The 26,662-nt window shown below is 47.6% G+C and overlaps 1 protein-coding gene across 1 annotated transcript in view; it reads left to right on the forward strand.

The window, feature by feature from the left end:
• gareml (GRB2 associated, regulator of MAPK1-like) overlaps positions 1-26,662 on the forward strand; it is a 96,914-nt gene that overhangs the window by 18,896 nt on the left and 51,356 nt on the right. The window contains exons 3-4 of the mRNA XM_055885810.1: positions 17,542-17,672; positions 17,986-18,151. Of these exons, the coding sequence (XP_055741785.1) occupies positions 17,542-17,672; positions 17,986-18,151 (297 nt within the window). The remainder of the gene's footprint in view (positions 1-17,541; positions 17,673-17,985; positions 18,152-26,662) is intronic.

Here is a 26,662-nt window from a genome sequence, read left to right on the forward strand (position 1 = left end):
CTGCCAAGGCAGCAGCTACTCTTCCTGGGGTTTATTATGGATCCCCATTAGTTCCTGCCAAGGCAGCAGCTACTCTTCCTGGGGTTTATTATGGATCCCCATTAGTTCCTGCCAAGGCAGCAGCTACTCTTCCTGGGGTTTATTGTGGATCCCCATTAGTTCCTGTCAAGGCAGCAGCTACTCTTCCTGGGGTTTATTGTGGATCCCCATTAGTTCCTGCCAAGGCAGCAGCTACTCTTCCTGGGGTTTATTATGGATCCACATTAGTTCCTGCCAAGGCAGCAGCTACTCTTCCTGGGGTTTATTATGGATCCCCATTAGTTCCTGCCAAGGTAGCAGCTACTCTTCCTGGGGTTTATTATGGATCCCCATTAGTTCCTGCCAAGGCAGTAGCTACTCTTCCTGGGGTTTATTATGGATCCCCATTAGTTCCTGCCAAGGCAGCAGCTACTCTTCCTAGGGTTTATTATGGATCCCCATTAGTTCCTGCCAAGACAGCAGCTACTCTTCCTGGGGTTTATTATGGATCCCCATTAGTTCCTGCCAAGGCAGCAGCTACTCTTCCTGGGGTTTATTATGGATCCCCATTAGTTCCTGCCAAGGTTGCAGCTATTCCTCCTGGGGGTTTATTATGGATCCCCATTAGTTCCTGCCAAGTCAGCAGCTACTCTTCCTGGGGTTTATTATGGATCCCCATTAGTTCCTGCCAAGGCAGCAGCTACTCCTCCTGGGGTTTATTATGGATCCTGCAAAGGCAGCAGCTACTCTTCCTGGGGTTTATTATGGATCCCCAATAGTTCCTGCCAACGCAGCAGCTACTCTTCGTGGGGTTTATTATGGATCTCCATTAGTTCCTGCCAAGGCATCAGCTACTCTTCCTGGGGTTTATTATGGATCCCCATTAATTTCTGCCAAGAGAGCAGCTATTCTTCCTGGAGTTTATTATGGATCCCCATTGGTTCCTGCCAAGACAGCAGCTATTCTTCCTGGGGTTTATTATGGATCCCCATTAGTTCCTGCCAAGGAAGCAGCTACTCTTCCTGGGGTTTATTATGGATCCTGCCAAGGCAGCAGCTACTCTTCCTGGGGTTTATTATGGATCCCCATTAGTTCCTGCCAAGGCAGCAACTACTCTTCCTGGGGTTTATTATGCATCCCCATTAGTTCCTGCCAAGGCAGCAGCTACTCTTCCTGGGGTTTATTATGGATCCCCATTAGTTCCTGCCAAGGTAGCAGCTACTCTTCCTGGGGTTTATTATGGATCCCCCATAGTTCCTGCCAAGGCAGCAGCTACTCTTCCTTGGGTTTATTATGGATCCCCATTAGTTCCTGCCAAGGCAGCAGCTACTCTTCCTGGGGTTTATTATGGATCCCCGTTAGTTCCTGTCAAGGCAGCAGCTACTCTTCCTAGGGTTTATTATGGATCCTCATTAGTTCCTGCCAAGGCAGCAGCTACTCTTCCTGGGGTTTATTATGGATCCCCATTAGTTCCTGCCAAGGCAGCAGCTACTCTTCCTGGGGTTTATTATGGATCCCCATTAGTTCCTGCCAAGGCAGCGGCTACTCTTCCTGGGGTTTATTATGGATCCCCATTAGTTCCTGCCAAGGCAGCAGCTACTCTTCCTGGGTTTATTATGGATCCACTTTAGTTCCTGTCAAGGCAGCAGCTACTCTTCCTGGGGTTTATTATGGATCCCCATTAGTTCCTGCCAAGGCAGCAGCTACTCTTCCTGGGGTTTATTATGGATCCCCATTAGTTCCTGTCAAGGCAGCGGCTACTCTTCCTGGGGTTTATTATGGATCCCCATTAGTTCCTGCCAAGGCAGCAGCTACTCTTCCTGGGTTTATTATGGATCCACTTTAGTTCCTGTCAAGGCAGCAGCTACTCTTCCTGGGGTTTATTATGGATCCCCATTAGTTCCTGCCAAGGCAGCAGCTACTCTTCCTGTGTTTTATTATGGATCCCCATTAGTTCCTGCAAAGACAGCAGCTACTCTTCCTGGGGTTTATTATGGATCCCCATTAGTTCCTGTCAAGGCAGCAGCTACTCTTCCTGGGGTTTATTATGGATCCTCATTAGTTCCTGCCAAGGCAGCAGCTACTCTTCCTGGGGTTTATTATGGATCCCCATTAGTTCTTGCCAAGACAGCAGCTACTCTTCCTGGGGTTTATTATGGATCACCATTAGTTCCTGCCAAGGCAGCAGCTACTCTACTCTTCCAAAATTTAGGCAGGTATGCATTTTAAAACATTACAATAGATTCACAACAGATTTCACAACACACTAAGTGCCCTCAGGCCTCTACTACCACATATCTATAACACTAAATACGTGTGTATAGTACATGTGTGTGTATGCATGTGTCTATGCCTGTGTTTGTGTTGCTTCACAGTCCCTGCTGTTCCATAAGATGTGTTTGCATCAGTTATTTGATGTGGAATAGAGTTCCATGTAGTCATGGCTCTATGTAGTACTGTGGAATAGAGTTCCATGTAGTCGTGGCTCTATGTAGTACTGTGGAATAGAGTTCCATGTAGTCATGGCTCTATGTAGTACTGTGGAATAGAGTTCCATGTAGTCATGGCTCTATGTAGTACTGTGGAATAGAGTTCCATGTTGTCATGGCTCTATGTAGTACTGTGGAATAGAGTTCCATGTAGTCATGGCTCTATGTAGTACTGTGCACCTCCCATAGTCTGTTCTGGACATGGGGACTGTGAAGAGACCTCTGGTGGCATGTCTTGTGGGGTACGCATGGGTGTCTGAGCTGTGTGCCAGTAGTTCAAACAGACAGCTCAGTGCTTTCAACATGTCAATACCTCTCACAAATACAAGTAGTGATGAAGTCAATCTCTCCTCCACTTTGAGCCATGAGAGACTGAAATGCATATTATTAATATTAGCTCTCTGTGTCCGACCAAGGACCAACCATGCTGCCCTGTTCTGAGCCAATTGTAAAGTCCCTTTTTGTGGCACCTGACCACACGACTGAACAGTAGTCCAGGTGCGACAAAACTAGGGCCTGTAGGACCTGCCTTGTTGATAGTGCTGTTAAGAAGGTAGAGACTAGGGCCTGTAGGACCTGCCTTGTTGATAGTGCTGTTAAGAAGGTAGAGACTAGGGCCTGTAGGACCTGCCTTGTTGATAGTGCTGTTAAGAAGGTAGAAACTAGGGCCTGTAGGACCTGCCTTGTTGATAGTGTTGTTAAGAAGGTAGAAACTAGGGCCTGTAGGACCTGCCTTGTTGATAGTGTTGTTAAGAAGGTAGAAACTAGGGCCTGTAGGACCTGCCTTGTTGATAGTGTTGTTAAGGTAGAAACTAGGGCCTGTAGGACCTGCCTTGTTGATAGTGTTGTTAAGAAGGTAGAAACTAGGGCCTGTAGGACCTGCCTTGTTGATAGTGTTGTTAAGAAGGTAGAAACTAGGGCCTGTAGGACCTGCCTTGTTGATAGTGTTGTTAAGAAGGTAGAAACTAGGCCCTGTAGGACCTGCCTTGTTGATAGTGTTGTTAAGAAGGTAGAAACTAGGGCCTGTAGGACCTGCCTTGTTGATAGTGTTGTTAAGAAGGTAGAAACTAGGGCCTGTAGGACCTGCCTTGTTGATAGTGTTGTTAAGAAGGTAGAAACTAGGGCCTGTAGGACCTGCCTTGTTGATAGTGTTGTTAAGAAGGTAGAAACTAGGGCCTGTAGGACCTGCCTTGTTGATAGTGTTGTTAAGAAGGTAGAAACTAGGGCCTGTAGGACCTGCCTTGTTGATAGTGTTGTTAAGAAGGTAGAAACCAGGGCCTGTAGGACATGCCTTGTTGATAGTGTTGTTAAGAAGGTAGAAACTAGGGCCTGTAGGACCTGCCTTGTTGATAGTGTTGTTAAGAAGGTAGAAACTAGGGCCTGTAGGACCTGCCTTGTTGATAGTGTTGTTAAGATTAAGAAGGTAGAAACTAGGGCCTGTAGGACCTGCCTTGTTGATAGTGTTGTTAAGAAGGTAGAAACTAGGGCCTGTAGGACCTGCCTTGTTGATAGTGCTGTTAAGAAGGTAGAAACTAGGGCCTGTAGGACCTGCCTTGTTGATAGTGTTGTTAAGAAGGTAGAAACTAGGGCCTGTAGGACCTGCCTTGTTGATAGTGCTGTTAAGAAGGTAGAAACTAGAGCCTGTAGGACCTGCCTTGTTAAAAGTGTTGTTAAGAAGGTAGAAACTAGGGCCTGTAGGACATGCCTTGTTGATAGTGTTGTTAAGAAGGTAGAAACTAGGGCCTGTAGGACCTGCCTTGTTGATAGTGTTGTTAAGAAGGTAGAAACTAGGGCCTGTAGGACCTGCCTTGTTGATAGTGTTGTTAAGAAGGTAGAAACTAGGGCCTGTAGGACCTGCCTTGTTGATAGTGTTGTTAAGAAGGTAGTAACTAGGGCCTGTAGGACCTGCCTTGTTGATAGTGTTGTTAAGAAGGTAGAAACTAGGGCCTGTAGGACCTGCCTTTTTGATAGTGCTGTTAAGAAGTTAGAAACTAGGGCCTGTAGGACCTGCCTTGTTGATAGTGTTGTTAAGGTAGAAACTAGGGCCTGTAGGACCTGCCTTGTTGATAGTGCTGTTAAGAAGGTAGAAACTAGGGCCTGTAGGACCTGCCTTGTTGATAGTGTTGTTAAGAAGGTAGAAACTAGGGCCTGTAGGACCTGCCTTGTTGATAGTGTTGTTAAGAAGGTAGAAACTAGGGCCTGTAGGACCTGCCTTGTTGATAGTGTTGTTAAGAAGGTAGAAACTAGGGCCTGTAGGACCTGCCTTGTTGATAGTGTTGTTAAGAAGGTAGAAACTAGGGCCTGTAGGACCTGCCTTGTTGATAGTGTTGTTAAGAAGGTAGAAACTAGGGCCTGTAGGACCTGCCTTGTTGATAGTGTTGTTAAGAAGGTAGAAACTAGGGCCTGTAGGACCTGCCTTGTTGATAGTGCTGTTAAGAAGGTAGAAACTAGGGCCTGTAGTACCTGCCTTGTTGATAGTGTTGTTAAGAAGGTAGAAACTAGGGCCTGTAGGACCTGCCTTGTTGATAGTGTTGTTAAGAAGGTAGAAACTAGGGTCTGTAGAACCTGCCTTGTTGATAGTGCTGTTAAGAAGGTAGAAACTAGGGCCTGTAGGACCTGCCTTGTTGATAGTGTTGTTAAGAAGGTAGAAACTAGGGCCTGTAGGACCTGCCTTGTTGATAGTGTTGTTAAGAAGGTAGAAACTAGGGCCTGTAGGACCTGCCTTGTTGATAGTGTTGTTAAGAAGGTAGAAACCAGGGCCTGTAGGACATGCCTTGTTGATAGTGTTGTTAAGAAGGTAGAAACTAGGGCCTGTAGGACCTGCCTTGTTGATAGTGTTGTTAAGAAGGTAGAAACTAGGGCCTGTAGGACCTGCCTTGTTGATAGTGTTGTTAAGAAGGTAGAAACTAGGGCCTGTAGGACCTGCCTTGTTGATAGTGTTGTTAAGAAGGTAGAAACTAGGGCCTGTAGGACCTGCCTTGTTGATAGTGTTGTTAAGAAGGTAGAAACTAGGGCCTGTAGGACCTGCCTTGTTGATAGTGCTGTTAAGAAGGTAGAAACTAGGGCCTGTAGGACCTGCCTTGTTGATAGTGTTGTTAAGAAGGTAGAAACTAGGGCCTGTAGGACCTGCCTTGTTGATAGTGCTGTTAAGAAGGTAGAAACTGGAGCCTGTAGGACCTGCCTTGTTGATAGTGTTGTTAAGAAGGTAGAAACTAGGGCCTGTAGGACCTGCCTTGTTGATAGTGTTGTTAAGAAGGTAGAAACTAGGGCCTGTAGGACCTGCCTTGTTGATAGTGTTGTTAAGAAGGTAGTAACTAGGGCCTGTAGGACCTGCCTTGTTGATAGTGTTGTTAAGAAGGTAGTAACTAGGGCCTGTAGGACCTGCCTTGTTGATAGTGTTGTTAAGAAGGTAGAAACTAGGGACTGTAGGACCTGCCTTTTTGATAGTGCTGTTAAGAAGTTAGAAACTAGGGCCTGTAGGACCTGCCTTGTTGATAGTGTTGTTAAGGTAGAAACTAGGGCCTGTAGGACCTGCCTTGTTGATAGTGCTGTTAAGAAGGTAGAAACTAGGGCCTGTAGGACCTGCCTTGTTGATAGTGTTGTTAAGAAGGTAGAAACTAGGGCCTGTAGGACCTGCCTTGTTGATAGTGTTGTTAAGAAGGTAGAAACTAGGGCCTGTAGGACCTGCCTTGTTGATAGTGTTGTTAAGAAGGTAGAAACTAGGGCCTGTAGGACCTGCCTTGTTGATAGTGTTGTTAAGAAGGTAGAAACTAGGGCATGTAGGACCTGCCTTGTTGATAGTGCTGTTAAGAAGGTAGAAACCAGGGCCTGTAGGACCTGCCTTGTTGATAGTGTTGTTAAGAAGGTAGAAACTAGGGTCTGTAGGACCTGCCTTGTTGATAGTGTTGTTAAGAAGGTAGAAACTAGGGCCTGTAGGACCTGCCTTGTTGATAGTGTTGTTAAGGTAGAAACTAGGGCCTGTAGGACCTGCCTTGTTGATAGTGTTGTTAAGAAGGTAGAAACCAGGGCCTGTATGACCTGCCTTGTTGATAGTGTTGTTAAGAAGGTAGAAACTAGGGTCTGTAGGACCTGCCTTGTTGATAGTGTTGTTAAGAAGGTAGAAACTAGGGCCTGTAGGACCTGCCTTGTAGATAGTGTTGTTAAGAAGGTAGAAACTAGGGCCTGTAGGACCTGCCTTGTTGATAGTGTTGTTAAGAAGGTAGAAACTAGGGCCTGTAGGACCTGCCTTGTTGATAGTGTTGTTAAGAAGGTAGAAACCAGGGCCTGTAGGACATGCCTTGTTGATAGTGTTGTTAAGAAGGTAGAAACTAGGGCCTGTAGGACCTGCCTTGTTGATAGTTTTGTTAAGAAGGTAGAAACTAGGGCCTGTAGGACCTGCCTTGTTGATAGTGTTGTTAAGAAGGTAGAAACTAGGGCCTGTAGGACCTGCCTTGTTGATAGTTTTGTTAAGAAGGTAGAAACTAGGGCCTGTAGGACCTGCCTTGTTGATAGTGCTGTTAAGAAGGTAGAAACTAGGGCCTGTAGGACCTGCCTTGTTGATAGTGCTGTTAAGAAGGTAGAAACTAGAGCCTGTAGGACCTGCCTTGTTGATAGTGTTGTTAAGAAGGTAGAGACTAGGGCCTGTAGGACCTGCCTTGTTGATATTGTTGTTAAGAAGGTAGAAACTAGGGCCTATAGGACCTGCCTTGTTGATAGTGTTGTTAAGAAGGTAGAAACTAGGGCCTGTAGGACCTGTCTTGTTGATAGTGTTGTTAAGAAGGTAGAAACCAGGGCCTGTAGGACCTGCCTTGTTGATAGTGTTGTTAAGAAGGTAGTAACTAGGGCCTGTAGGACCTGCCTTGTTGATAGTGTTGTTAAGAAGGTAGTAACTAGGGCCTGTAGGACCTGCCTTGTTGATAGTGTTGTTAAGAAGGTAGAAACTAGGGCCTGTAGGACCTGCCTTTTTGATAGTGCTGTTAAGAAGGTAGAAACTAGGGCCTGTAGGACCTGACTTGTTGATAGTGTTGTTAAGGTAGAAACTAGGGCCTGTAGGACCTGCCTTGTTGATAGTGCTGTTAAGAAGGTAGAAACTAGGGCCTGTAGGACCTGCCTTGTTGATAGTGTTGTTAAGGTAGAAACTAGGGCCTGTAGGACCTGCCTTGTTGATAGTGCTGTTAAGAAGTTAGAAACTAGGGCCTGTAGGACCTGCCTTGTTGATAGTGTTGTTAAGGTAGAAACTAGGGCCTGTAGGACCTGCCTTTTTGATAGTGCTGTTAAGAAGGTAGAAACTAGGGCCTGTGGGACCTGCCTTGTTGATAGTGTTGTTAAGGTAGAAACTAGGGCCTGTAGGACCTGCCTTGTTGATAGTGCTGTTAAGAAGGTAGAAACTAGGGCCTGTAGGACCTGCCTTGTTGATAGTGTTGTTAAGGTAGAAACTAGGGCCTGTAGGACCTGCCTTGTTGATAGTGCTGTTAAGAAGTTAGAAACTAGGGCCTGTAGGACCTGCCTTGTTGATAGTGTTGTTAAGGTAGAAACTAGGGCCTGTAGGACCTGCCTTGTTGATAGTGTTGTTAAGAAGGTAGAAACCAGGGCCTGTAGGACATGCCTTGTTGATAGTGTTGTTAAGAAGGTAGAAACTAGGGCCTGTAGGACCTGCCTTGTTGATAGTTTTGTTAAGAAGGTAGAAACTAGGGCCTGTAGGACCTGCCTTGTTGATAGTGTTGTTAAGAAGGTAGAAACTAGGGCCTGTAGGACCTGCCTTAATAATAGTGTTGTTAAGAAGGTAGAAACTAGGGCCTGTAGGACCTGCCTTGTTGATAGTGCTGTTAAGAAGGTAGAAACTAGGGCCTGTAGGACCTGCCTTGTTGATAGTGCTGTTAAGAAGGTAGAAACTAGAGCCTGTAGGACCTGCCTTGTTGATATTGTTGTTAAGAAGGTAGAAACTAGGGCCTGTAGGACATGCCTTGTTGATAGTGTTGTTAAGAAGGTAGAAACTAGGGCCTGTAGGACCTGCCTTGTTGATAGTGTTGTTAAGAAGGTAGAAACTAGGGCCTGTAGGACCTGCCTTTTTGATAGTGCTGTTAAGAAGGTAGAAACTAGGGCCTGTAGGACCTGCCTTGTTGATAGTGTTGTTAAGGTAGAAACTAGGGCCTGTAGGACCTGCCTTGTTGATAGTGCTGTTAAGAAGGTAGAAACTAGGGCCTGTAGGACCTGCCTTGTTGATAGTGTTGTTAAGGTAGAAACTAGGGCCTGTAGGACCTGCCTTGTTGATAGTGCTGTTAAGAAGGTAGAAACTAGGGCCTGTAGGACCTGCCTTGTTGATAGTGTTGTTAAGGTAGAAACTAGGGCCTGTAGGACCTGCCTTTTTGATAGTGCTGTTAAGAAGGTAGAAACTAGGGCCTGTGGGACCTGCCTTGTTGATAGTGCTGTTAAGGTAGAAACTAGGGCCTGTAGGACCTGCCTTGTTGATAGTGCTGTTAAGAAGGTAGAAACTAGGGCCTGTAGGACCTGCCTTGTTGATAGTGTTGTTAAGGTAGAAACTAGGGCCTGTAGGACCTGCCTTGTTGATAGTGCTGTTAAGAAGTTAGAAACTAGGGCCTGTAGGACCTGCCTTGTTGATAGTGTTGTTAAGGTAGAAACTAGGGCCTGTAGGACCTGCCTTGTTGATAGTGTTGTTAAGAAGGTAGAAACCAGGGCCTGTAGGACATGCCTTGTTGATAGTGTTGTTAAGAAGGTAGAAACTAGGGCCTGTAGGACCTGCCTTGTTGATAGTTTTGTTAAGAAGGTAGAAACTAGGGCCTGTAGGACCTGCCTTGTTGATAGTGTTGTTAAGAAGGTAGAAACTAGGGCCTGTAGGACCTGCCTTGTTGATAGTGTTGTTAAGAAGGTAGAAACTAGGGCCTTTAGGACCTGCCTTGTTGATAGTGTTGTTAAGAAGGTAGAAACTAGGGCCTGTAGGACCTGCCTTGTTGATAGTGTTGTTAAGAAGGTAGAAACTAGGGCCTGTAGGACCTGCCTTGTTGATAGTGCTGTTAAGAAGGTAGAAACTAGGGCCTGTAGGACCTGCCTTGTTGATAGTGCTGTTAAGAAGGTAGAAACTAGAGCCTGTAGGACCTGCCTTGTTGATAGTGTTGTTAAGAAGGTAGAAACTAGGGCCTGTAGGACCTGCCTTGTTGATATTGTTGTTAAGAAGGTAGAAACTAGGGCCTATAGGACCTGCCTTGTTGATAGTGTTGTTAAGAAGGTAGAAACTAGGGCCTGTAGGACCTGTCTTGTTGATAGTGTTGTTAAGAAGGTAGAAACCAGGGCCTGTAGGACCTGCCTTGTTGATAGTGTTGTTAAGAAGGTAGTAACTAGGGCCTGTAGGACCTGCCTTGTTGATAGTGTTGTTAAGAAGGTAGTAACTAGGGCCTGTAGGACCTGCCTTGTTGATAGTGTTGTTAAGAAGGTAGAAACTAGGGCCTGTAGGACCTGCCTTTTTGATAGTGCTGTTAAGAAGGTAGAAACTAGGGCCTGTAGGACCTGCCTTGTTGATAGTGTTGTTAAGGTAGAAACTAGGGCCTGTAGGACCTGCCTTGTTGATAGTGTTGTTAAGAAGGTAGAAACCAGGGCCTGTATGACCTGCCTTGTTGATAGTGTTGTTAAGAAGGTAGAAACTAGGGTCTGTAGGACCTGCCTTGTTGATAGTGTTGTTAAGAAGGTAGAAACTAGGGCCTGTAGGACCTGCCTTGTAGATAGTGTTGTTAAGAAGGTAGAAACTAGGGCCTGTAGGACCTGCCTTGTTGATAGTGTTGTTAAGAAGGTAGAAACTAGGGCCTGTAGGACCTGCCTTGTTGATAGTGTTGTTAAGAAGGTAGAAACCAGGGCCTGTAGGACATGCCTTGTTGATAGTGTTGTTAAGAAGGTAGAAACTAGGGCCTGTAGGACCTACCTTGTTGATAGTGTTGTTAAGAAGGTAGAAACTAGGGCCTGTAGGACCTGCCTTGTTGATAGTTTTGTTAAGAAGGTAGAAACTAGGGCCTGTAGGACCTGCCTTGTTGATAGTGTTGTTAAGAAGGTAGAAACTAGGGCCTGTAGGACCTGCCTTAATAATAGTGTTGTTAAGAAGGTAGAAACTAGGGCCTGTAGGACCTGCCTTGTTGATAGTGCTGTTAAGAAGGTAGAAACTAGGGCCTGTAGGACCTGCCTTGTTGATAGTGTTGTTAAGAAGGTAGAGACTAGGGCCTGTAGGACCTGCCTTGTTGATATTGTTGTTAAGAAGGTAGAAACTAGGGCCTATAGGACCTGCCTTGTTGATAGTGTTGTTAAGAAGGTAGAAACTAGGGCCTGTAGGACCTGTCTTGTTGATAGTGTTGTTAAGAAGGTAGAAACCAGGGCCTGTAGGACCTGCCTTGTTGATAGTGTTGTTAAGAAGGTAGTAACTAGGGCCTGTAGGACCTGCCTTGTTGATAGTGTTGTTAAGAAGGTAGTAACTAGGGCCTGTAGGACCTGCCTTGTTGATAGTGTTGTTAAGAAGGTAGTAACTAGGGCCTGTAGGACCTGCCTTGTTGATAGTGTTGTTAAGAAGGTAGAAACTAGGGCCTGTAGGACCTGCCTTAATAATAGTTTTGTTAAGAAGGTAGAAACTAGGGCCTGTAGGACCTGCCTTGTTGATAGTGTTGTTAAGAAGGTAGAAACTAGGGCCTGTAGGACCTGCCTTAATAATAGTGTTGTTAAGAAGGTAGAAACTAGGGCCTGTAGGACCTGCCTTGTTGATAGTGCTGTTAAGAAGGTAGAAACTAGGGCCTGTAGGACCTGCCTTGTTGATAGTGCTGTTAAGAAGGTAGAAACTAGAGCCTGTAGGACCTGCCTTGTTGATAGTGTTGTTAAGAAGGTAGAGACTAGGGCCTGTAGGACCTGCCTTGTTGATATTGTTGTTAAGAAGGTAGAAACTAGGGCCTATAGGACCTGCCTTGTTGATAGTGTTGTTAAGAAGGTAGAAACTAGGGCCTGTAGGACCTGTCTTGTTGATAGTGTTGTTAAGAAGGTAGAAACCAGGGCCTGTAGGACCTGCCTTGTTGATAGTGTTGTTAAGAAGGTAGTAACTAGGGCCTGTAGGACCTGCCTTGTTGATAGTGTTGTTAAGAAGGTAGTAACTAGGGCCTGTAGGACCTGCCTTGTTGATAGTGTTGTTAAGAAGGTAGAAACTAGGGCCTGTAGGACCTGCCTTTTTGATAGTGCTGTTAAGAAGGTAGAAACTAGGGCCTGTAGGACCTGCCTTGTTGATAGTGTTGTTAAGGTAGAAACTAGGGCCTGTAGGACCTGCCTTGTTGATAGTGCTGTTAAGAAGGTAGAAACTAGGGCCTGTAGGACCTGCCTTGTTGATAGTGTTGTTAAGGTAGAAACTAGGGCCTGTAGGACCTGCCTTGTTGATAGTGCTGTTAAGAAGTTAGAAACTAGGGCCTGTAGGACCTGCCTTGTTGATAGTGTTGTTAAGGTAGAAACTAGGGCCTGTAGGACCTGCCTTTTTGATAGTGCTGTTAAGAAGGTAGAAACTAGGGCCTGTGGGACCTGCCTTGTTGATAGTGTTGTTAAGGTAGAAACTAGGGCCTGTAGGACCTGCCTTGTTGATAGTGCTGTTAAGAAGGTAGAAACTAGGGCCTGTAGGACCTGCCTTGTTGATAGTGTTGTTAAGGTAGAAACTAGGGCCTGTAGGACCTGCCTTGTTGATAGTGCTGTTAAGAAGTTAGAAACTAGGGCCTGTAGGACCTGCCTTGTTGATAGTGTTGTTAAGGTAGAAACTAGGGCCTGTAGGACCTGCCTTGTTGATAGTGTTGTTAAGAAGGTAGAAACCAGGGCCTGTAGGACATGCCTTGTTGATAGTGTTGTTAAGAAGGTAGAAACTAGGGCCTGTAGGACCTGCCTTGTTGATAGTTTTGTTAAGAAGGTAGAAACTAGGGCCTGTAGGACCTGCCTTGTTGATAGTGTTGTTAAGAAGGTAGAAACTAGGGCCTGTAGGACCTGCCTTGTTGATAGTGTTGTTAAGAAGGTAGAAACTAGGGCCTTTAGGACCTGCCTTGTTGATAGTGTTGTTAAGAAGGTAGAAACTAGGGCCTGTAGGACCTGCCTTGTTGATAGTGTTGTTAAGAAGGTAGAAACTAGGGCCTGTAGGACCTGCCTTGTTGATAGTGCTGTTAAGAAGGTAGAAACTAGGGCCTGTAGGACCTGCCTTGTTGATAGTGCTGTTAAGAAGGTAGAAACTAGAGCCTGTAGGACCTGCCTTGTTGATAGTGTTGTTAAGAAGGTAGAAACTAGGGCCTGTAGGACCTGCCTTGTTGATATTGTTGTTAAGAAGGTAGAAACTAGGGCCTATAGGACCTGCCTTGTTGATAGTGTTGTTAAGAAGGTAGAAACTAGGGCCTGTAGGACCTGTCTTGTTGATAGTGTTGTTAAGAAGGTAGAAACCAGGGCCTGTAGGACCTGCCTTGTTGATAGTGTTGTTAAGAAGGTAGTAACTAGGGCCTGTAGGACCTGCCTTGTTGATAGTGTTGTTAAGAAGGTAGTAACTAGGGCCTGTAGGACCTGCCTTGTTGATAGTGTTGTTAAGAAGGTAGAAACTAGGGCCTGTAGGACCTGCCTTTTTGATAGTGCTGTTAAGAAGGTAGAAACTAGGGCCTGTAGGACCTGCCTTGTTGATAGTGTTGTTAAGGTAGAAACTAGGGCCTGTAGGACCTGCCTTGTTGATAGTGCTGTTAAGAAGGTAGAAACTAGGGCCTGTAGGACCTGCCTTGTTGATAGTGTTGTTAAGGTAGAAACTAGGGCCTGTAGGACCTGCCTTGTTGATAGTGCTGTTAAGAAGGTAGAAACTAGGGCCTGTAGGACCTGCCTTGTTGATTGTGTTGTTAAGGTAGAAACTAGGGCCTGTAGGACCTGCCTTGTTGATAGTGCTGTTAAGAAGTTAGAAACTAGGGCCTGTAGGACCTGCCTTGTTGATAGTGTTGTTAAGAAGGTAGAAACTAGGGCCTGTAGGACCTGCCTTGTTGACAGTGTTGTTAAGAAGGTAGAAACTAGGGCCTGTAGGACCTGCCTTGTTGATAGTGTTGTTAAGAAGGTAGAAACTAGGGCCTGTAGGACCTGCCTTGTTGATAGTGCTGTTAAGAAGGTAGAAACTAGGGCCTGTAGGACCTGCCTTGTTGATAGTGTTGTTAAGGTAGAAACTAGGGCCTGTAGGACCTGCCTTGTTGATAGTGTTGTTAAGGTAGAAACTAGGGCCTGTAGGACCTGCCTTGTTGATAGTGTTGTTAAGAAGGTAGAAACCAGGGCCTGTAGGACATGCCTTGTTGATAATGTTGTTAAGAAGGTAGAAACTAGGGCCTGTAGGACCTGCCTTGTTGATAGTTTTGTTAAGAAGGTAGAAACTAGGGCCTGTAGGACCTGCCTTGTTGATAGTGTTGTTAAGAAGGTAGAAACTAGGGCCTGTAGGACCTGCCTTGTTGATAGTGTTGTTAAGAAGGTAGAAACTAGGGCCTGTAGGACCTGCCTTGTTGATAGTGTTGTTAAGAAGGTAGAAACTAGGGCCTGTAGGACCTGCCTTGTTGATAGTGTTGTTAAGAAGGTAGAAACTAGGGCCTGTAGGACCTGCCTTGTTGATAGTGTTGTTAAGAAGGTAGAAACTAGGGCCTGTAGGACCTGCCTTGTTGATAGTGCTGTTAAGAAGGTAGAAACTAGGGCCTGTAGGACCTGCCTTGTTGATAGTGCTGTTAAGAAGGTAGAAACTAGAGCCTGTAGGACCTGCCTTGTTGATAGTGTTGTTAAGAAGGTAGAAACTAGGGCCTGTAGGACCTGCCTTGTTGATAGTGCTGTTAAGAAGGTAGAAACTAGGGCCTGTAGGACCTGCCTTGTTGATAGTGCTGTTAAGAAGGTAGAAACTAGGGCCTGTAGGACCTGCCTTGTTGATAGTGCTGTTAAGAAGGTAGAAACTAGAGCCTGTAGGACCTGCCTTGTTGATAGTGTTGTTAAGAAGGTAGAAACTAGGGCCTGTAGGACCTGCCTTGTTGATAGTGCTGTTAAGAAGGTAGAAACTAGGGCCTGTAGGACCTGCCTTGTTGATAGTGCTGTTAAGAAGGTAGAAACTAGAGCCTGTAGGACCTGCCTTGTTGATAGTGTTGTTAAGAAGGTAGAAACTAGGGCCTGTAGGACCTGCCTTGTTGATATTGTTGTTAAGAAGGTAGAAACTAGGGCCTATAGGACCTGCCTTGTTGATAGTGTTGTTAAGAAGGTAGAAACTAGGGCCTGTAGGACCTGTCTTGTTGATAGTGTTGTTAAGAAGGTAGAAACCAGGGCCTGTAGGACCTGCCTTGTTGATAGTGTTGTTAAGAAGGTAGTAACTAGGGCCTGTAGGACCTGCCTTGTTGATAGTGTTGTTAAGAAGGTAGTAACTAGGGCCTGTAGGACCTGCGTTGTTGATAGTGTTGTTAAGAAGGTAGAAACTAGGGCCTGTAGGACCTGCCTTTTTGATAGTGCTGTTAAGAAGGTAGAAACTAGGGCCTGTAGGACCTGCCTTGTTGATAGTGTTGTTAAGGTAGAAACTAGGGCCTGTAGGACCTGCCTTGTTGATAGTGCTGTTAAGAAGTTAGAAACTAGGGCCTGTAGGACCTGCCTTGTTGATAGTGTTGTTAAGGTAGAAACTAGGGCCTGTAGGACCTGCCTTGTTGATAGTGCTGTTAAGAAGGTAGAAACTAGGGCCTGTAGGACCTGCCTTGTTGATAGTGTTGTTAAGGTAGAAACTAGGGCCTGTAGGACCTGCCTTGTTGATAGTTTTGTTAAGAAGGTAGAAACTAGGGCCTGTAGGACATGCCTTGTTGATAGTGTTGTTAAGAAGGTAGAAACTAGGGCCTGTAGGACCTGCCTTGTTGATAGTGTTCTTAAGAAGGTAGAAACTAGGGCCTGTAGGACCTGCCTTGTTGATAGTGCTGTTAAGAAGGTAGAAACTAGGGCCTGTAGGACCTGCCTTGTTGATAGTGTTGTTAAGAAGGTAGAAACTAGGGCCTGTAGGACCTGCCTTGTTGATAGTGTTGTTAAGAAGGTAGAAACTAGGGCCTGTAGGACCTGCCTTGTTGATAGTGCTGTTAAGAAGGTAGAAACTAGGGCCTGTAGGACCTGCCTTGTTGATAGTGCTGTTAAGAAGGTAGAAACTAGAGCCTGTAGGACCTGCCTTGTTGATAGTGTTGTTAAGAAGGTAGAAACTAGGGCCTGTAGGACCTGCCTTGTTGATATTGTTGTTAAGAAGGTAGAAACTAGGGCCTATAGGACCTGCCTTGTTGATAGTGTTGTTAAGAAGGTAGAAACTAGGGCCTGTAGGACCTGTCTTGTTGATAGTGTTGTTAAGAAGGTAGAAACCAGGGCCTGTAGGACCTGCCTTGTTGATAGTGTTGTTAAGAAGGTAGTAACTAGGGCCTGTAGGACCTGCCTTGTTGATAGTGTTGTTAAGAAGGTAGTAACTAGGGCCTGTAGGACCTGCGTTGTTGATAGTGTTGTTAAGAAGGTAGAAACTAGGGCCTGTAGGACCTGCCTTTTTGATAGTGCTGTTAAGAAGGTAGAAACTAGGGCCTGTAGGACCTGCCTTGTTGATAGTGTTGTTAAGGTAGAAACTAGGGCCTGTAGGACCTGCCTTGTTGATAGTGCTGTTAAGAAGTTAGAAACTAGGGCCTGTAGGACCTGCCTTGTTGATAGTGTTGTTAAGGTAGAAACTAGGGCCTGTAGGACCTGCCTTGTTGATAGTGCTGTTAAGAAGGTAGAAACTAGGGCCTGTAGGACCTGCCTTGTTGATAGTGTTGTTAAGGTAGAAACTAGGGCCTGTAGGACCTGCCTTGTTGATAGTTTTGTTAAGAAGGTAGAAACTAGGGCCTTTATGACCTGCCTTGTTGATAGTGCTGTTAAGAAGGTAGAAACTAGGGCCTGTAGGACCTGCCTTGTTGATAGTGTTGTTAAGAAGGTAGAAACTAGGGCCTGTAGGACCTGCCTTGTTGATAGTGTTGTTAAGAAGGTAGAAACTAGGGCCTTTATGACCTGCCTTGTTGATAGTGTTGTTAAGAAGGTTGAAACTAGGGCCTGTAGGACCTGCCTTGTTGATAGTGCTGTTAAGAAGGTAGAAACTAGGGCCTGTAGGACCTGCCTTGTTGATAGTGTTGTTAAGGTAGAAACTAGGGCCTGTAGGACCTGCCTTGTTGATAGTGTTGTTAAGAAGGTAGAAACTAGGGCCTGTAGGACCTGCCTTGTTGATAGTGTTGTTAAGAAGGTAGAAACTAGGGCCTGTAGGACCTGCCTTGTTGATAGTGTTGTTAAGAAGGTAGAAACTAGGGCCTGTAGGACCTGCCTTGTTGATAGTGCTGTTAAGAAGGTAGAAACCAGGGCCTGTAGGACCTGCCTTGTTGATAGTGCTGTTAAGAAGGTAGGAACTAGGGCCTGTAGGACCTGCCTTGTTGATAGTGTTGTTAAGAAGGTAGAAACTAGGGTCTGTAGGACCTGCCTTGTTGATAGTGTTGTTAAGAAGGTAGAAACTAGGGCCTGTAGGACCTGCCTTGTTGATAGTGTTGTTAAGAAGGTAGAAACTAGGGCCTGTAGGACCTGCCTTGTTGATAGTGTTGTTAAGAAGGTAGAAACTAGGGCCTGTAGGACCTGCCTTGTTGATAGTGTTGTTAAGAAGGTAGAAACTAGGGCCTGTAGGACCTGCCTTGTTGATAGTGCTGTTAAGAAGGTAGAAACTAGGGCCTGTAGGACCTGCCTTGTTGATAGTGCTGTTAAGAAGTTAGAGCATCGCTTTATTATGGACAGACTTCTCCCCATCTTAGCTACTACTGCATCAATATGTTTTGACCATGACAGTTTACAGTCCAGGGTAACTCCAAGCAGTTTAGTCACCTCAACTTGCTCAACTTCCACATTATTTATTACAAGATTTAGTTGAGGTGTAGTGAATGATTTGTCCCAAATACAATGCTTTTAGTTGTTGAAATATTGTACTAAATGAACCATGTTTCTCCCTGTCTGTGTGCAGGTCGGTTCCGTCTGATAGATGAAGACCGAGATGTTAGGGACCCCATCCAGTATTTCTCCTCGGTGGAGGAAGTGGCCGGAACGTTCCCTGACCGCGTCTTCGCCATGGAAACTATCAGCTTCACTGTCAAGGTCAGGGGTTAGCTGAAGGTGCTTCAGCCAGCTGTACGCTGGGTATTTCAGCTGTACGCTGGGTATTTCAGCTGTACGCTGTGTATTTCAGCTGTACGCTGGGTATTTCAGCTGTACGCTGGGTATTTCAGCTGTACGCTGGGTATTTCAGCTGTACGCTGGGTATTTCAGCTGTACGCTGGGTATTTCAGCTGTACGCTGGGTATTTCAGCTGTACGCTGTGTATTTCAGCTGTACGCTGGGTATTTCAGCTGTACGCTGGGTATTTCAGCTGTACGCTGGGTATTTACATCACAGCTCTCTGTTTGTTTAGGTTCTGTCAGGGGAGTTCAGTGAGGACTGTGAGTCGTACAGTGTGGTGTTGCAGCCTGGTGATGAGCTGTCACTCACGGGAAAGGCCGAGTTTCTCACAGCCACGCCCACCACGGAGAAGACTGGACTGAGCGCGCTCCTGAGACGCCTGGGGAAGACCCCCCGCAGTAAGACCCACACCCTGAGCTCTCTCTCTCTGTTTCACACACCACACCATACCATACACACCACACCACACCATACACACCACACCACACATACCATACACACCACACCACACACACCACACCATACCATACACACCACACCACACATACCATACACACCACACCACACATACCATACACACCACACCACACATACCATACACACCACACCACACATACCATACACACCACACCACACACACCACACCATACCATACACACCACACCACACACACCACACCACACCATACACACCACACCACACATACCATACACACCACACCACACATACCATACACACCACACCACACATACCATACACACCACACCACACATACCATACACACCACACCACACACACCACACCATACCATACACACCACACACACCATACACACCACACTTCACCATACACACCACACACACCACACCACACACACCACACCACACACACCACACCACACACACCACACCACACATACCATACACACCACACCACACACACCACACCATACCATACACACCACACACACCACACCATACACACCACACCATACACACCACACCACACACACCATACACACCACACCACACACACCACACCACACCATACACACCACACCATACACACCATACACACCATACACACCACACCACACCACACACACCACACCACACACACCACACCCCACACACCACACCACACACACCACACCATACACACCACACCATACACACCACACCACACCATACACACCACACCATACATACCACACCATACACACCACACACACCATACACACCACACACACCACACCACACCATACACACCACACCATACACACCACACCACACACACCATACATACCACACCATACACACCACACCATACACACCACACCATACACACCACACCACACCATACACACCACACCATACACCACACACCACACCACACACACCACACCACACACACCACACCACACACACCACACCCCACACACCACACCATACACACCACACCATACACCCCACACCATACACACCACACCATACACACCACACCATACACACCACACACACCATACACACCACACACACCACACCATACACACCACACCATACACACCACACCATACACACCACACCACACACACCATACATACCACACCACACACACCACACCATACACACCACACCATACATACCACACCACACACACCACACCACACACACCACACCACACACACCACACCATACACACCACACCATACACACCACACCATACACACCACACCACACCATACACACCACACACACCATACACACCACACACACCATACACACCACACCACACACACCACACCATACACACCACACCATACATACCACACCACACACACCATACATATCACACCACACACACCACCCCATACACACCACACCACACCACACCATACACACCACACACACCATACACACCATACACACCATACACACCATACACACCACACACACCATACACACCACACCATACACACCATACCACACACACCACACACACCACACACACCATACACACTATACCACACACACCACACACACCACACCATACCATACACACCACACCACACCACACCATACACACCACACCACACCACACCATACACACCACACCACACATACCATACACACCACACCACACATACCATACACACCACACCACACATACCATACACACCACACCACACACACCACACCATACCATACACACCACACACACCATACACACCACACTTCACCATACACACCATACACACCACACCACACACACCACACCACACACACCACACCACACACACCACACCACACATACCATACACACCACACCACACACACCACACCATACCATACACACCACACACACCACACCATACACACCACACCATACACACCACACCACACACACCACACACACCACACCACACACACCACACCACACCATACACACCACACCACACCATACACACCATACACACCATACACACCACACCACACACACCACACCACACACACCACACCACACACACCACACCCCACACACCACACCCCACACACCACACCACACACACCACACCATACACACCACACCATACACACCACACCACACCATACACACCACACCATACATACCACACCATACACACCACACACACCACACACACCACACCACACCATACACACCACACCATACACACCACACCATACACACCACACCACACACACCATACATACCACACCACACCATACACACCACACCATACACACCACACCATACACACTACACCATACATACCACACCACACCATACACACCACACCATACACACCACACCACACACACCACACCACACACACCACACCACACCACACACACCACACCACACACACCACACCCCACACACCACACCATACACACCACACCATACACCCCACACCATACACACCACACCATACACACCACACCATACACACCACACACACCATACACACCACACACACCACACCACACCATACACACCACACCATACACACCACACCATACACACCACACCACACACACCATACATACCACACCACACACACCACACCATACACACCACACCATACATACCACACCACACACACCACACCACACACACCACACCACACACACCACACCACACACACCACACCATACACACCACACCACACCATACACACCACACCACACCATACACACCACACACACCATACACACCACACACACCATACACACCACACCACACACACCACACCATACACACCACACCATACATACCACACCACACACACCATACATACCACACCACACACACCACACCATACACACCACACCACACCACACCATACACACCACACACACCATACACACCATACACACCATACACACCATACACACCACACACACCATACACACCACACCATACACACCACACCATACACACCACACCATACACACCATACACACCACACCATACACACCATACACACCACACCATACACACCACACCATACACACCACACCATACACACCACACCATACACACCACACCATACACACCACACCATACACACCACACCACACACACCATACACACCACACACACCATACACACCATACACACCACACCACACACACCATACACACCACACCATACACACCATACACACCACACCATACACACCACACCATACACACCACACCACACACACCATACACACCACACCATACACCCCACACCATACACCCCACACCATACACACCACACCATACACCCCACACCATACACACCACACCATACACACCACACCACACGCACCATACACACCACACACACCACACCATACACCCCACACCATACACCCCACACCATACACCCCACACCATACACCCCACACCATACACCCCACACCATACACCCCACACCATACACACCACACCATACACACCACACCATACACACCACACCACACGCACCATACACACCACACATACCACACCACACACACCATACATACCACACCACACACACCACACCATACACACCACACCACACCACACCATACACACCACACACACCATACACACCATACACACCATACACACCATACACACCACACACACCATACACACCACACCATACACACCACACCATACACACCACACCATACACACCATACACACCACACCATACACACCATACACACCACACCATACACACCACACCATACACACCACACCATACACACCACACCATACACACCACACCATACACACCACACCACACACACCATACACACCACACACACCATACACACCATACACACCACACCACACACACCATACACACCACACCATACACACCATACACACCACACCATACACACCACACCATACACACCACACCACACACACCATACACACCACACCATACACCCCACACCATACACCCCACACCATACACACCACACCATACACCCCACACCATACACACCACACCATACACACCACACCACACGCACCATACACACCACACACACCACACCATACACCCCACACCATACACCCCACACCATACACCCCACACCATACACCCCACACCATACACCCCACACCATACACCCCACACCATACACACCACACCATACACACCACACCATACACACCACACCACACGCACCATACACACCACACACACCACACCATACACACCACACCATACACCCCACACCATACACACCACACCACACACACCACACCATACACACCATACCATACACACCACACCACACCACACACACCACACCATACACACCATACCATACACACCACACCACACCCTAAGCTCTCTCTGTTTCACACACCACCCATACACACCACACCATACACACCACACCATACACACCACACCATACACACCACACACACCACACCATACACACCACACCATACACACCACACCATACACACCACACCATACACACCACACACACCACACCATACACCCCACACCATACACACCACACCACACACACCACACCATACACCCCATACCATACACACCACACCACACACACCACACCATACACACCATACCATACACACCACACCCTAAGCTCTCTCTGTTTCACACACCACCCATACACACCACACCATACACACCACACCATACACACCACACCATACACACCACACACACCACACCATACACCCCACACCATACACACCACACCATACACACCACACACCACACCCTGAGCTCTCTCTCTCTCTGTTTCACACCACACCCTGAGCTCTCTCTCTCTCTCTCTCTCTGTTTCACACCACACCCTGAGCTCTCTCTCTCTCTGTTTCACACCACACCCTGAGCTCTCTCTCTTTCTCTCTCTCTGTTTCACACCACACCCTGAGCTCTCTCTCTTTCTCTCTCTCTGTTTCACACCACACCCTGAGCTCTTTCTCTCTCTGTTTCACACCACACCCTGAGCTCTCTCTCTCTCTGTTTCACACCACACCCTGAGCTCTCTCTCTCTCTGTTTCACACCACACCCTGAGCTCTCTCTCTCTCTGTTTCACACCACACCCTGAGCTCTCTCTCTTTCTCTCTCTCTGTTTCACACCACACCCTGAGCTCTCTCTCTCTCTGTTTCACACCACACCCTGAGCTCTCTCTCTTTCTCTCTCTCTGTTTCACACCACACCCTGAGCTCTCTCTCTCTCTGTTTCACACCACACCCTGAGCTCTCTCTCTTTCTCTCTCTCTGTTTCACACCACACCCTGAGCTCTCTCTCTCTCTGTTTCACACCACACCCTGAGCTCTCTCTCTCTCTGTTTCACACCACACCCTGAGCTCTCTCTCTCTCTGTTTCACACCACACCCTGAGCTCTCTCTCTCTCTGTTTCACACCACACCCTGAGCTCTCTCTCTCTCTGTTTCACACCACACCCTGAGCTCTCTCTCTCTCTGTTTCACACCACACCCTGAGCTCTCTCTCTTTCTCTCTCTCTGTTTCACACCACACCCTGAGCTCTCTCTCTCTCTGTTTCACACCACACCCTGAGCTCTCTCTCTTTCTCTCTCTCTGTTTCACACCACACCCTGAGCTCTCTCTCTCTCTGTTTCACACCACACCCTGAGCTCTCTCTCTTTCTCTCTCTCTGTTTCACACCACACCCTGAGCTCTCTCTCTCTCTGTTTCACACCACACCCTGAGCTCTCTCTCTTTCTCTCTCTCTGTTTCACACCACACCCTGAGCTCTCTCTCTTTCTCTCTCTCTGTTTCACACCACACCCTGAGCTCTCTCTCTCTCTGTTTCACACCACACCCTGAGCTCTCTCTCTCTCTGTTTCACACCACACCCTGAGCTCTCTCTCTCTCTGTTTCACACCACACCCTGAGCTCTCTCTCTCTCTGTTTCACACCACACCCTGAGCTCTCTCTCTTTCTCTCTCTCTGTTTCACACCACACCCTGAGCTCTCTCTCTTTCTCTCTCTCTGTTTCACACCACACCCTGAGCTCTCTCTCTCTCTGTTTCACACCACACCCTGAGCTCTCTCTCTCTCTGTTTCACACCACACCCTGAGCTCTCTCTCTCTCTGTTTCACACCACACCCTGAGCTCTCTCTCTCTCTGTTTCACACCACACCCTGAGCTCTCTCTCTCTCTGTTTCACACCACACCCTGAGCTCTCTCTCTTTCTCTCTCTCTGTTTCACACCACACCCTGAGCTCTCTCTCTTTCTCTCTCTCTGTTTCACACCACACCCTGAGCTCTCTCTCTCTCTGTTTCACACCACACCCTGAGCTCTCTCTCTCTCTGTTTCACACCACACCCTGAGCTCTCTCTCTTTCTCTCTCTCTGTTTCACACCACACCCTGAGCTCTCTCTCTCTCTGTTTCACACCACACCCTGAGCTCTCTCTCTTTCTCTCTCTCTGTTTCACACCACACCCTGAGCTCTCTCTCTCTCTGTTTCACACCACACCCTGAGCTCTCTCTCTCTCTGTTTCACACCACACCCTGAGCTCTCTCTCTCTCTGTTTCACACCACACCCTGAGCTCTCTCTCTCTCTGTTTCACACCACACCCTGAGCTCTCTCTCTTTCTCTCTCTCTGTTTCACACCACACCCTGAGCTCTCTCTCTCTCTGTTTCACACCACACCCTGAGCTCTCTCTCTTTCTCTCTCTCTGTTTCACACCACACCCTGAGCTCTCTCTCTCTCTGTTTCACACCACACCCTGAGCTCTCTCTCTCTCTGTTTCACACCACACCCTGAGCTCTCTCTCTCTCTGTTTCACACCACACCCTGAGCTCTCTCTCTCTCTGTTTCACACCACACCCTAAGCTCTCTCTCTTTCTCTCTCTCTGTTTCACACCACACCCTGAGCTCTCTCTCTTTCTCTCTCTCTGTTTCACACCACACCCTGAGCTCTCTCTCTTTCTCTCTCTCTGTTTCACACCACACCCTGAGCTCTCTCTCTCTCTGTTTCACACCACACCCTGAGCTCTCTCTCTCTCTGTTTCACACCACACCCTGAGCTCTCTCTCTTTCTCTCTCTCTGTTTCACACCACACCCTGAGCTCTCTCTCTTTCTCTCTCTCTGTTTCACACCACACCCTGAGCTCTCTCTCTCTCTGTTTCACACCACACCCTGAGCTCTCTCTCTCTCTGTTTCACACCACACCCTGAGCTCTCTCTCTCTCTGTTTCACACCACACCCTGAGCTCTCTCTCTTTCTCTCTCTCTGTTTCACACCACACCCTGAGCTCTCTCTCTTTCTCTCTCTCTGTTTCACACCACACCCTGAGCTCTCTCTCTCTCTCTCTCTCTTTTTCACACCACACCCTGAGCTCTCTCTCTCTCTTTCTCTCTCTCTGTTTCACACCACACCCTGAGCTCTCTCTCTCTCTCTCTCTCTGTTTCACACCACACCCTGAGCTCTCTCTCTCTCTCTTTCTCTCTGTTTCACACCACACCCTGAGCTCTCTCTCTCTCTGTTTCACACCACACCCTGAGCTCTCTCTCTTTCTCTCTCTCTGTTTCACACCACACCCTGAGCTCTCTCTCTTTCTCTCTCTCTGTTTCACACCACACCCTGAGCTTTCTCTCTCTCTGTTTCACACCACACCCTGAGCTCTCTCTCTCTCTGTTTCACACCACACCCTGAGCTCTCTCTCTCTCTGTTTCACACCACACCCTGAGCTCTCTCTCTCTCTGTTTCACACCACACCCTGAGCTCTCTCTCTCTCTGTTTCACACCACACCCTGAGCTCTCTCTCTTTCTCTCTCTCTGTTTCACACCACACCCTGAGCTCTCTCTCTTTCTCTCTCTCTGTTTCACACCACACCCTGAGCTCTCTCTCTCTCTGTTTCACACCACACCCTGAGCTCTCTCTCTTTCTCTCTCTCTGTTTCACACCACACCCTGAGCTCTCTCTCTCTCTGTTTCACACCACACCCTGAGCTCTCTCTCTCTCTGTTTCACACCACACCCTGAGCTCTCTCTCTCTCTGTTTCACACCACACCCTGAGCTCTCTCTCTCTCTGTTTCACACCACACCCTGAGCTCTCTCTCTTTCTCTCTCTCTGTTTCACACCACACCCTGAGCTCTTTCTCTCTCTGTTTCACACCACACCCTGAGCTCTCTCTCTTTCTCTCTCTCTGTTTCACACCACACCCTGAGCTCTCTCTCTCTCTGTTTCACACCACACCCTGAGCTCTCTCTCTCTCTGTTTCACACCACACCCTGAGCTCTCTCTCTCTCTGTTTCACACCACACCCTGAGCTCTCTCTCTTTCTCTCTCTCTGTTTCACACCACACCCTGAGCTCTCTCTCTCTCTGTTTCACACCACACCCTGAGCTCTCTCTCTTTCTCTCTCTCTGT

This window comes from Salvelinus fontinalis, chromosome 27 (genome assembly GCF_029448725.1).
Source record: "Salvelinus fontinalis isolate EN_2023a chromosome 27, ASM2944872v1, whole genome shotgun sequence".
NCBI lineage: Eukaryota > Metazoa > Chordata > Actinopteri > Salmoniformes > Salmonidae > Salvelinus > Salvelinus fontinalis.